Below are 13,683 nucleotides of genomic sequence, written 5' to 3' on the forward strand. Positions count from 1 at the left end.
ACCCTGACTGGTGTGCCCACAATGAACCTTCTCTGACTCCCTGAAATAAATCCCACGTGATGACAGTGTACGGATGTTCCTTTTATGTACCGTTGATTTTGGTCAGCTAATATTTTGTCAAGGATTTTTGCACCTATATTCATTAGGGATACTGGTCTATAATTTTCTTTTCTTTTATTAAAGATTTTATTTATTTGAGAGGGAGAGAGACTGAGAGAGAGCATGAGAGGAGAGAAAGTCAGAGGGAGAAGCAGACTCCCTGCGGAGCTGGGAGCCCGATGCGGGACTCGATCCCAGGACTCCAGGACCATGACCTGAGCCGAAGGCAGCAGTGGCTTAACCAACTGAGCCACCCAGGTGCGTGGTCTACAATTTTCTTTTCCTGTGGTGTCCTTTTCTGATTTTGGCACCAGGGTAGTGGTTGGCCTCATAAAATGGAGTTTGGAAATGTTCCCTCCTCCATTTTTTTTTTAATTAAAGATTTTATTTATTTCCTTATTCGTCAGAGAGAGAGACAGAGAGCGAGCGAGCACGCACAAGCAGGCAAAGTGGCAGGCAGAGGCAGAGAGAGAAGCAGGCTCCTCACCAAGCAAGGAGCCTGATGCAGGACTCGATCCCAGCACCCTGGGATCATGACCTGAGCTGAAGGCAGTGGCTAAACCGACTGAGCCACCCAGGCACCCCTCTTTTTTTTTGTGGTGGGGGGAGACTTTGAGATGGATCAGTATTAATTCTTTGAATTCACCAGTGAAGCTGTCTGGTTCTGGACTTCTGTTTGTTGGAGATTTTTGATTAATTACTCAATCTCTTTACTAGTAATCAGTCTATTCAGATTTTCTATTTTTTTTCATGGTTCAGTCTTAGAAGGGTGTATGTCAAAACATTAATTTTTCTTAAACGCACTCCCTCAGACTCCATTTGGGGGACTGGAGACAGATGGTGAGAAAAAGTGCCAGCATATTCCCAAATCAAAACCAGAGAATGACTTCCTGGACACATACCTACTATGAGCTCAACAGAGAGAAGGGAAAATAGAAGACAGCTCCATCTAGTTAGGAAAACAAGATAAATGCACACGAAACTAAGAATGGCTTGTGCAGCACAATTCCTAAGGGTTCTCCGTGTCTCCATTGTGATGGCGACGAGAATAGGAGCAGAAATGCTCTGAAAACAGAATGTGGAGTTAAATGAAGGGGGACTTGATCACAGAGGAGCCAGAAAGCTCCCGGACTACACTGCAGTTGCAAACACGGAGACAAGACTTCTGAGCAGGTGACGTGTCTGATCTCTCCAACACGACTGACCTCTGTGCCCTCCCCAGACTTGCAAGCCTGACTTCAGCAGGGAGAGCAGGAGTGCCACAATGTTCGTGTCCCACCGTGTGGGCGGAGTGCTAGTGGGTAGTTTGGAGTCCGATGCAACAGAAGTTCAAGGACCAGGTTAGCCTAAATGGGGACAGAGAAGGAGAAGAGAGGGACCGATCCCAGGCTGAAACAGGAAGTTGTTTCCCAGCGCTACATATCTCTCACTGACAAGCTGTCAGCACTTTTTCCAGACTCACAAAGTAAGGATCAGGACCCTAGGAATGATGCTACATAACGCAGCCCATTATAATAACAAAGCCAGCCCAATGTAGAGAACATTCTGCCCCCCTTGGTAGCCAAAATACATCTAAAATATCCCCCCTTGGGTGACCAAAAAGCCGCTCCAGTGAGATGAGCTATCCATGCCAGTAAAGGATACACCTGTTACAACAAAAGCGAAAAGGATTTCAACCACCACCAGGAGCCTCCTGAGCTGGGCAGTCTGCAGGGGTCTCACTGCAGCCCACTGGCCTTGAACTTCTGCCTGAGCCTCTGCCTCCAGTTTGCTTCTGACTCACCCTCAAGCCCTCTTCCCTGCTCTCTCCCAAGCTGTAGACTGAGCAGGAACAATAGTGCTTCTTTCTGAAGAAGGAGGGAAAAAAAAAATGATTTAAATACCAGATCGGCAATCAAGGATAGGATGAAAGGTTCTATCATTGCTAACAGCATTCTTAGGCAAAGACAATTAACTATAAAAGTGTGATTTTGTTGGAATTTCTACCAATGTACTGTTATTTAATAATATGTTCTGTATCAGAACTGGAGGAGGAAGTTGAGGGGAACTGAAGATGACTGTGCCATCCCAAGCCTTACATCAATCACCACCAAGCCCATTTCTGCCCCAGGACCTTTGCATTTGTTTTTCCTTCTGTCAGGAAAGAACGCCTAATAGATAACCACTTGGTCTGCTCCCCAGCTTCATTCAGGCTTCTTTCGAAATGTCATCTTCTTAATGAGGCCTACCATCGACTCTCTAACTGAAAATAGCAACGCCTTCCTCCCTTGGCAACATAACTCTCTAGTTTCTCCACAATAATTCTCACCACCTGACAGATTTTATAGTTCTTAAAAATCGTCTGTCTTCTCTCACTAGACCATAAGCGATGTGACCTAGCACAGAACCAAACAGACACATGAGAGGATTTAAATAAACAGGTAGTAAAGGAAGGCTACATGAATTTACAGCGTTCAGTAGATCACTGATAACAACTGATAAAAAACGAAATGTAAAACAGATCATAATTAGCACATTGAACCAATCTGGGGGGTTTAGAATAACAATTGTAATGGGATATGGAAGGAAGTTCCCTACTTTCAGAAGTAATAATCCTGTGTTGGTGTTGTTGTTTTTAAGGCACAATTTTCAATCAGATAAATCCTTGGGGGAAAATTCTCCCAAAGAGTTGACCACCACAGGCCGGAGTTTGGGGCAGACAGAGACGACTGCAGGCGTGCGGTGTCAGGGGTGGTGCGCGAGCCTCCGTGAGGACGTCCCCTCCTGCCGGACCAGGGGCCCTCTGAAATGCCCCCATCTTGGCTGGCAGTCCTGGCTCCTAACCCAGTGCCTAGCACACAGAAGGCATTAAACAAGTGTCCAAATGCATAAATGGAAGCAGGACAAAGACCATTTTCAAACACAAGAATTTAGGTTAAATTATTATTAAGTATATTAAAGACCAGCAGGGAGACCGAGGAAATGGCTTTTGTGTTTCTAATCCAAACCCTGGAACTAGCCCAGAGGCCAAACATATCATTTGGCTTCTGTCTCATTCCAAACAGCCCCCCCCCACCCCGCTTCACTTCTGATCCCAGAGGAGAGGCTCGTCACAGCAGATGAAAACAGAATTCAGAGGGGTCAAAATTATAGTAGCTGTTTGATTAGCTGCTAGATCTTTTATTTAAAGCATTTAACACAGATGCACATAAATTACTATGTCACAATCTTTAAAAATATTGTGATCACTATATTTCTATATAACTAGTTTCCTCTGTAATCTTGTGTTTTATTATCTGCATTTAAAAATATACTTTGAGATGCCGACCCAAGGCTTCATCGGTTTGCCAGAAGAGCTCATGAAAAGACCAGGAAGGGAGACAAACCGTAAGAGACTTTTAATCTCAGGGAACAAACTGAGGTTTGCTGGAGGAGAGGAAGGTGGGAGGGATGGGATGGGAGGGCTGGTGATAGACACTGCTGAGGATATGTGCTATGCTGAGTGCTATGAATTGTGTAAGACTGATGATTCACAGACCTGTACCCCTGAAACAAACAATTATATATTAATTAAAAAAAAAAAAAAAAAAAAAAAGACAACAGTCTTAAGAACTCCAGCTCAAGGGCACCTGAGTGGCTCAGACAGTTAAGCATCTGCCTTCAGCTCAGGTCACGATCCCAGGGTCCTGGGTTCGAGCCCTCCATCGGGCTCCCTGCTCAGCGGGAAGCCTGCTTCTCCCTCTCCGTCTGCCACTTCCCCTGCTTGTGTGCTCCTGCTCTCTCTCCGTTAAATAAATAAATAAAAATCTTTAAAAAAAAAAATTAAAAAAAAAAAGGGAACTCCAGCTCCAGAGGGTAAAAAAGGCATCCAAGGAACTTGCTCCACTAGACCTAAGAACTCTGTTAAGATAAAACCAGCTGATAAAGGATTCACTGAGGAACTCTTGTGCAAGAGTGGCCACATCTTTGGAGAGGTCAGGACATCCAGGAAGGCTATACGCACGATGTCAGAGGGGTGGACATCAAAGGGAACAGAAGGAAGAGAAGTATAATTTCAAAAGAAGACTGTAAAATAAAAATCATCCAAGGGGGTTAAGAATTTCTGAAGGCTGGGCAATCATGAACCAATCTAAGGTTGGGCAGCGGGGGGAGAACTAAAAACCAGTTTGTCCTCCTGGGAATTGAATGAGCACAGATTCTTAAAAGAAAATGAAAGAAGACCTTCTCCGGTACTAGATGGTAAGCTCTTCCAAGAAAGAAACTGAGCCTCACTCGCTCGTCTTTGCATTTCCATGACCTAGCACTGGGCCCAGCCTGCCACAGGCCCTAAATAAACACAGGCCGAACTGACACGTAAAAGCAACGTAATCAATGACGACTGTAAAAAAAGAGGCAATCAGCTGGAGGAAATTACTCATACTTACAACGTTTTCAGGCAGGCAAAAGCAATGTCATATTAACAGTGCACAAAAAAAAAAAATTAGAAATATCTGAGGATAATAAATGCAAAATTCAGAACAGTGATGGCCTGCTGGTATGGAAAAGAGGTGTAGAGAGCCAGAGATCCTATCAGGGGTTCACAGGTGGTGCTAGGTCTCGTGAAAGTTATCGATCATGTATGTCCAGAATGTTCTATAAAAACTTCTTGGTAACATTTTAGTAAAAAATAGGCTTAGGGATTTTTAAAATTTTGTTCAGGGTGCCAGGAGAAGCAAAGAGACAGCTAGAGCTGGTTATGGTGAAAGAGTAATGTTATAGTAAATGTTCTCTAGACTCGAGGGGTGCCACGCTGGCTCCGTCCATGGAGCATGCCACTCTTGATCTCGGGGTTGTCAGTTCGAGCTTCACATTGGGTACAGAGATTAGTTAAAAGTAAAATCAATCAATCAATCAATAGAACTGGAGTTTTATTTTACATCTGACATTCCCAACACAAAATATTTTTTCACCCATTCAGTCGTTTAACTAGTGGCATTAACTAGTAGTACCTACTACCTACCAGCATGGTTCTGGGGATAAGGGAATGAACAGCACTGACGAGGTCCCTGCTCTGACCTTATGTTTTAAAGGGAGGACGGGATGGTGATGGGGGGGGGGATAAAAAGTCCATAAATGATATTTCCCCTGGGAAGCAGGGTCTTTGCAGACGTCACAAAGTTAAGATGGGGTCATGTTGGCTTAGAGTGGTGCCTAGTCCAATGACTGGTGTCCTAGCAAGAAGAGGGAAACTTGAGCACAGACACACACAGAGGGAAGGCCATAAAAAGACAGAGGACACTGGAGTGGTGTGGCCACAAGCCAAAAAACACCAAGAACAGCCAGAAACCAACAGAACGAGGCAAGGAGTTTTCACTGGAGCCTTCTGAAGAAGCGCAGCCCTGCCTACACCTTGACTTTGGACGTCGACCCTCCGGAATTGTGAGAGAATACAATTCTTGTTCCAAGCCTCCAGGTCTGCAATACTTTGCTATGGTGGCCCTAGGAAAGGGGCTGTTGCAAGAAGCTGGGACCGCCCGATGGGAGAAGCAACTAGAAGAACGCGCTGCTGCTCCCTAACCCTTGCTCCAGTTACCTGTAGCGGCAAAGAGCTTAACTAAGGAGGGGGCCGCCACGCCACTCCTGGGCCAGGAACTCCTCAACGTGGTGCCAGTCTACCCAGGATTTGCGTCTGCAGAAAGCACTTCTTGATTCTGGAACAGAAGTCTCTCCTTCATATTCAGCAGACAATCAATCTACCCACTGGCCCTCCATCTACCAGCAAGGAGCACAGAAAACAAGCACTAGCCTTCATCTTCATGGCAACGCCTTGCATTTTTTTTTTTTTTTTAAGATTTTATTTGTTTATTTGACAGAGAGAGACAGCAAGAGAGGGAACACAGGCAGGGGGACTGGGAGAGGGAGAAGCAGGCTTCCTGCAGAGCAGGGAGCCCGATACGGGGCTCGATCCCAGGACCCCAGGATCATGACCTGAGCCGAAGACAGATGCTCAATGACCAAGCCACCCAGGTGGCCCTTAAAAGATTTTATTTATTTATTTGACAAAGAGAGAGAGATCATAAGTAGCCAGAGAGGCAGGCGCGGGAGGGGGACCGGGCTCCCCGCTGAGCAGAGAGCCCGAGGCGGGGCTCGATCCTGGGACCCTGAGATCATGACCTGAGCCGAAGGCAGAGGCTTAACCCACTGAGCCATCCAGGCACCCCACTTTGCATTTTTTTTTAATAGAAAGCTATCAAGTCTTCTTGAGATTTTCTTTTAAGTTATGTATGCTTATGTTGTTTTGGCATTTTCTCTTGTGAGTCACTTACTAATTCACTAGATGCACAGATTTAACATGCCCGGCACTATTAAAGGCACGAAGATACAGCAGTCGGTAAAATGGATCCAAGTCCCTGCCCTGTGGCTCACACATCTTAAGGGCAAGTGGAGAAAAAGGGATCTACAAGTCGTGTAGGTCCTGCATCAGCTGGGAACAGAGCTCAAAGTAGTAGCATCCATGTCAGACAGAGGCGGCACCTTCACAGACCATGGCCAAAGAAGGTGCCCCTTGCACAAACATCTGAAGAGTTGAACAAAAAAGCCATGTGGATTTTTAGGGTCCGGGCCTTCCAGGCAGAGATAGCAAAAAGGCAGGTTCCAATAGGGCTCATGGCCGGAATGTTCCAGAAAGAGCAAGGAAGCCAGTATGGCTGGAGCCAAGGCAACAAGGAGGAGGCTCGCAATGGGAAAGGAGGTCAGAGACAAAACATGGCCATGTCACACAGAGCCCCAGGTCAGGGTGAGGACCGTGACTTTCATTCTTGATGAGGCAGGCAGCCAATCGAGGGAGCCAACAAAAGACAGATGCGGCCTACCTTATGAGGTGCTTGTTTTTGGTTTCTTTTAAACTGTTTCTTTAATAAATTCGTGAAAATCTGTTTATCCAACCCGCCAGGCACACAGCTAAGAATATCTACCTCACTGTGATTATGAATAATGGTGATTATGTGAGAAACACAAGGACTTCACAGCACAGAGGTGCGCTGCCCGGAACTAACCATCTGGAGCTGTCCAAGTCTTCCGGCAGTTTGTGATGGCAACATCAAGAGCTCACTGTGACAAATAACCCTGCTGGAACACAACGTTGTACTTGCGCTTCAGGGGGACCCAGTCTGGTGCTACCCTAAGAGACTGAAGTGAAGTGAGGGTAGACACGGAGACAGTAGTCAGGAGGCCATTTCAATAATCCAGGTGAGCTGTGGTGGTGCCCTGGGCCCCGCATTTGGCCCTCTATCTGTTTTTGCAAATAAAGTTTTATTGAAACACAGCCATGCTCATTATATATTGTCTACGGCTGCTTTTGTGCTACGGGGGCTGAAACAAATAGTTGTTGACGGAGACTGTACGGCCTGCAAAACCGGAAATATTTACTACCCGGCCCTTTACAGAACATTTACTGACCCCTGATCTAGAAGATGAGATCAAAAGAAGAGGTACTGTTGTAGGCTTAAGCAACTAGAAAGAAATGAGGTGCCATTTATTGAGATGGGATTCTAGGAGATCAGATGAGAGAAAATACCAGACACTCAATTTCAGACGTGGTAACTGTGAGATGCTTCTCAGACGATGTAGGAGTCTGAGGCTCAGGGAACAGTTCCGGGCTGGAGAAATCAACCTTGGAACCAGCAGCATAGAGACAGTAATTAAAGCTGAGAAACCAGATAAAATCAGTAAGGGAATTAACACAGATGGAGGGGGCAACAGCGTGAAATACTGAGCCCTAGACCCCTGACACTTACACGTCAGAGAAATGAAACAGAACCATACGAGCAGCAAGAAGAAACAGAGACAGGATGAAAGCCATGAGAATGCAGAGCTCTGGAAGCCAAGAGAAGAAAGTGTTTCAAGAAGAGGACCAGGGGCGCCTGGGTGGCTCAGTGGGTTAAGCTGCTGCCTTTGGCTTAGGTCATGATCCCAGGGTCCTGGGATCGAGCCCCGCATCGGGCTCTCTGCACAGCGGGGAGCCTGCTTCCCTTCCTCTCTCTCTGCCTGCCTTTCTGCCTACTTGTGATCTCTCTGTCAAATAAATAAATAAAATCTTTGAAAAAAAAAAAAAGAAGAGGACCAAAGCCCCATCCATTGAGGCTGAGACGATGACTCAGAGCAGACCGCAGGAGGCCTCACTCGGCTGGATTCGAATCAGCAGTGGGTGCAAGGACAGACGAAGGAGACAGAGGCTAGACAAGTCGCTCCGGAAGTTCTGTTGTGATGCAGAGCCAGTGGGGTGGAAGCTGGCAGGGGAAATGAGATCGGAAGAGTTCCTTTTTATGTATTCCCATGATGGGAGAAGGAACAGCATGTATAATGACTGCTAAAAAAAAATAAAAGTTTTCCACTTGAGGTAGAAAACCTGACGAAGCAGGAAAGATGGGAAGTGCTGGAGCAATGGCTCTGAGTAGGACAGAGGAGGTGGGATCTGGGGACAGAATTCAGTAAGGGGGGGGGGGGACAGTTCAAGCTTAACAAGAACTGGCCACTCATACAAGCAGGTAGGAGGATGCGACGATGGGGATCTTACGGAGATTCTCGTTCACCTGTGTCTGTTTTCTCCATGAAACAGGAAGGCAGGCCCTGAGCCCAGAGCTGCACGGAGAACGAGGTGCTGCCCACCGAAGGAGGGCAGACCTGGGAGGGGGAGAGTAAACTGGAAATATGCTCTAACTCCCTGTGAGAGTGCGTGACCACAAATCTGAAATGAGACAAACAGCATGGTTCTGGATTTTTCTCTAGTCTTGTTCCACGGCATGAGACAGCAAGAAGCCAGGAAATGGGATCTGAAACCAGAAGCACAGACTGGGGCGCCTGGCTGGCTCAGTCAGTAGAGCATGGAACTCTTGATCTCAGGGTTGTGAGTTCAAGCCCCACATTGGGTGCAGAGTTTGATTAAAAATAATATCTTTACAGGCACTTGGGTTCCTCAGTCAGTTAAGCATCTGACTCTTGATTTCAGCTCAGGTCATGGTCTCAAGGTCGTGAGGTAGAGCCCTGCATTGGGCTCTGCACTCAACAAGGAATCTACTTGGGATTCTCTCTCTCTCTCCCTCCGCCCCTCCCTCTGCCTATGTATGCACCTGCAGTCTCTCTCTCAAATAAATAAATAAATCTTATAAATAAATAAATGGATGAATTAATGAATAAAATCTTTATAGAGAAAACCTAACAACTAGGAGCATGGTTTAACCAAGGAAATAAGACAAAACGAGAGGGAGGCAAGAGAGAGGAGTGCAATGAGTGACCGTGGAATTTAAATGGGGCAAGGAGGGAAGTGGGGACCCCAGGGGAGAAGAAGTGAAGAAAGTGGCATAGAGGGGGGAGCCAAAAAGCTGAAGGTGGGGCTCAGGAAGTCACTGAGATGGAAGGTCTAGAGCACGACCATGGCCATAAGTGGCTGTTGTCAGATGTAAGGCAATGTCACTAAGGGAAAGCAGTGCAAAAAAGTGAGAGGGCAGAGTCCTGGAAGGTCATCCACATGGCTACTAAAGTCACCATGAATCACGATACAGGCAGTGCTGAGGAGAGAGTGGACCACACAAGGCAGGGAGAGTGGGGTCAGGGGACAGCTGTGACAAGGACAGGAGTGGGGAACACAGTCTGATGACACAAGGTTCAAATCAATGTGTTCTTAGAGTGGAGGAAGACTGGTCTAGAAGAAGAAATGAGAAAGCAACAGAGGAGGGGTATAAATTCAGGAGAGCCCCAAGGGGAAGGACTGTCCACAGAGAAGGAATCTGCCAGGGACTGACCGTGAGCATTTCAGAGCTGGAGGTGGGGGAAGAGAGGTGTATATAGCAAGCCATACAGAAAGGAGAGACCGAGAAGCAAGGGATGAGGACCTGGGAGTCTCGGTGGCTGACAAGCAGGACAGGGCACAGGTCGTGATGATTCCTGGTAGTCCCAAAGGGGCATGGTGCTGTGAGCAGATGCAGTGAGCAAGACACACACGAGCTCGGGTCTCCGGTCTGCCCACCACTGATGCGGTGCGCTCTAGGCCCCTCCCCACCCCACTAGCTCTCCCCCAACAATCTCCAGCATTCCAGGTGGGATCTGGCCATGGTAAGACAAACGACACTGATGGAAGCACTGTTTCTAAGGAAAAGGTAAAAACCCAACCAGAATCCCAAGCCCATCCCCTACCAGAAGACCATCACAGCTTCTCAGAGGTGTACAGGAAGACCCTTCAGGCAAAGGCATTTTTTAATTACTAACTGATGATGTGGCCTAAACATCTCTCACTTTTACAATCAACAGAAGGATGGATAAGCATTTATATTTACATGGAGGAACGGTCCACAGTGGCGCCTCACAAGAGCTATGGCAACAGAAACTCGGCAAATGCTTTTAAATGACGAGTTACCCGGTTCAGAAAGACGGATTATGCAGAAGGCAATGAAGGGAGTGCATTACATGACTGTAAGAACGAACAATCATATTAAATAATAAATAAAATAATAATAATAATAATAATAATATTTTAAAATATAAAATAAAATAATAAAACAATCATGTCAACAATCATCATTATTCAATGACATGGTGATGAATGCAGATCTGAACGCACCTGCTTTTTCAAAATTAGAATCCCAATTATAATACTCATTATAATGGTAATAATTCTTAGGCTCAGTAGAAAAGTTCACTTGATAAAAGACAGATATTTTCAAATATACAGTATGCATCAATATCACTGTTTTCCAACAAAGGCAGTCGTGGATATCAACTGTGAGCCCATTAATTATAAAGAAAGAAGTTTTCACATTAATTAACTGTCAATGAGATAGCTCTAAAACATCCCGCCATGTAAACTTTTATACCCTGAAAGTTCAGAGAAAGACTTACAAGACAATGTAAAATGGAGCCAAAGTAATGAAATGTAAAATGAAGTAAAATGAAGACAAAGTAAATAAGAAGGAAATTCATATTTCGAGGTTTGTTATTTTGGCTGTTATTCTAATCTTGCATTTTCAGATGATTTTATCATAAAAGAAAAGCACCAACCAAACTCATAAAATCAGCTGAGCCAAATTAAGCCTTAATGGCTTTGCCATCAGAGACGAAGACCTGAGCCGCCTGTATGAAACAAATGACAAAAGTTATGGAAAGGAAAACAATTAGTTTTAACAGATGACCATCAAAATGAACAGAGATGAACAAAACACGATATAATGATCTTAATCTTTTAAACTACTCCTTGCAGAATTTTTGTTTTGTTTTGTTTTTTGCTTGCAGGATATTAAAAAGTTGCTGTCCTCAATTCATTTCACCCTGCTGTGAAAATGTCACCATCGCAAGCTTCCTAGAAAGCTATGACGGAGATTATAAACGTGGCCCATGTAAGAGAGTAAGGCTTACCTGATGCACCTATTGGGGAGGTAGCTGGGGTCATGTTGTGGACACTGAGACCAAGGCTCTGGGAGGGGCCTGGGGCTGATGCTGCTATGGGAGGCCCCAGAGGGTTCTCCCTCTGGGGCGAGGTGAGCGGGGTGGTCGGCTGGGAGGTCTGTCCACCAGCAAGTCGTGCAAGGCGCCTCCGTCGGATCTACAAGAGGGGAGAAAAGACATTCTGTAACTCAACCGTAGAAACGTAGTTCTGCCCCAGGACAACATTAAGGCTGTCAGTAAGCATCGAAAACCAGGCTGGCGCTTAGCGGCCAAACAGGTCTTGAGAAAAAAGGGCTCATTCAAAACAAGTAATAACTTGGCATACCAGTACCTTCACTGACTACCACCTCGCTTTTTAAAAACTGCATTTCATTGCCTTATGATCCCCATTTATCACACTTTCTTAAGTGATAGCGTGAATCTGCCACAAGCATACTACACTTTTAAACACACCGAAGCTTGTTATTTAAATAAAACCACGTAACTCGATTATTTCAAAATAGGTCAGTTGTTTGGGGGGAGGTTTTTTGGGTTTGTTTTTGTTTTTTAAGAGAGGGAGAGAGAAAGAGAGAAGGGGGAGGGGGAAAGGGCAAAGGGAGAAGGAGATAGAATTCCAAAAAAGCGCCACACCAATGCAGAGGCCAATGCAGGGCTTGATTTCATGGCCCTTGAGATCATGACCTGAGCAGAAGTCAAGAGTCAGATACTCAACCGACTGAGCCACCCAGGCTCCCCTAAACAGGTGAGATTTTAAATAAATACCCAATTTATTTATTATTATTATTTTTGAGAGAGAGACACAGTGACAGAGGGAACAGAAGCAGGGGAACCAGGAGAGGAAGAAGCAGGCTTCCCACGGAGCAGGGAGCCTGATGCGGGGCTCGATCCCAGGACTCTGGAATCAGGCCCTGATCTGAAGGCAGACGCTTTAATGACTGAACCACCCAGGCGCCTCATAAATACCCAATTTAATTTACTAAAGCAAAAGTAACAAACATTACACTAAGACACAAATTTTGTCCTCACTTTCAGGAGCAAAACAATTCAATTTTTCTTACTTAATTGCAATAAAAATATAATCCGCTACTTCTTCCCTATAATAATATCCCAGAGTTATCCAGCGATTAAAATATTTGCCACAAAATCCCAGTGGGTTCCGAAAATGCTTCCCTCACATTTTGATAATCATTAATTTACAACCAGGCAATAAACTCTCACTGACCACCTGCTGTCCCATGCAGTGAGGACATCTAACTACTGTGATAAGCTTCTGGCTCTACGCAGCCATCCAAGAAGCAAACCAACTAGGCTGCTACACTCATTTCATCACTAAAAAGGGAGATGAAAAGGTCAACCTACGACAGTGCTGACCGGGACGGACCGCACCTGAGCTAAGTATCTGTCATCCTGACACTGCAGACAACCTGCTCCTTCTGTTGTTCAGACAACCGAGGACACCCTGATTCTTTTTTTTTTTTTTAAGATTTTATTTATTTATTTGACAGAGATCACAAGAAGGCAGAGAGGCAGGCAGAGAGAGAGGGGGAAACAGGCTCCCTGCTGAGCAGACAGCCCGATGCGGGGCTCGATCCCAGGACCCTGAGATCATGACCTGAGCCAAAGGCTGAGGCTTAACCCGCTGAGCCACTCAGGCACCCCAGACATTCTGATTCTTGACCCCAAAGTTGAGGAGCCCATTCCTATGTCCCAGCTGCAAATACACCTATCAATGAACTTCCACAAAATCCTGAAGTTGTCTGGTTGTTCATCTATCTACTTCATTATATTAAATCCCTTGAAGGAAAGATTAGGTCTTACTGATTAAAAATAAACATTGAGAGACGCCCGGATGGCTCCGTTGGTTAGGCATGCGACTTGATCTCAGAGTTGGGAGTTCAAGCCCCATGCTGGGGGAAGAGATTACAAATCAAAAAAATAAATAAAAAATCGGGGCACCTGGGTGGCTCAGTGGGTTAAGCCTCTGCCTTCGGCTCAGGTCATGATCTCAGGGTCCTGGGATCGAGCCCCGCTTCGGGCTCTCTGCTCAGTGGGGAGCCTGCTTCCCCCTCTTTCTCTGCCTACCTCTCTGCCTACTTGTGACCTCTCTCTCTGTCAAATAAATAAATAAAATCTTTAAGAAAAATTAATAAAAAATAAAAAATAAACTGAAAAAATAAAATTAAAATAAAC

General features: G+C 45.5%; 1 protein-coding gene across 2 annotated transcripts in view; it reads right to left on the reverse strand.

The window, feature by feature from the left end:
* The window catches only part of LOC111154619 (ubiquitination factor E4B), a 122,973-nt gene that overhangs the window by 72,909 nt on the left and 36,381 nt on the right, over positions 1–13,683 (reverse strand). For both annotated transcript variants that reach the window (XM_022514339.1, XM_022514338.1), the window contains exon 2: positions 11,464–11,650. In XM_022514339.1, the coding sequence (XP_022370047.1) occupies positions 11,464–11,650 (187 nt within the window). The remainder of the gene's footprint in view (positions 1–11,463; positions 11,651–13,683) is intronic.

This window comes from Enhydra lutris, unplaced genomic scaffold (assembly GCF_002288905.1).
Source record: "Enhydra lutris kenyoni isolate GAN:26980312 unplaced genomic scaffold, ASM228890v2 scaffoldscaffold38, whole genome shotgun sequence".
NCBI classification, from domain to species: Eukaryota; Metazoa; Chordata; class Mammalia; order Carnivora; family Mustelidae; genus Enhydra; species Enhydra lutris.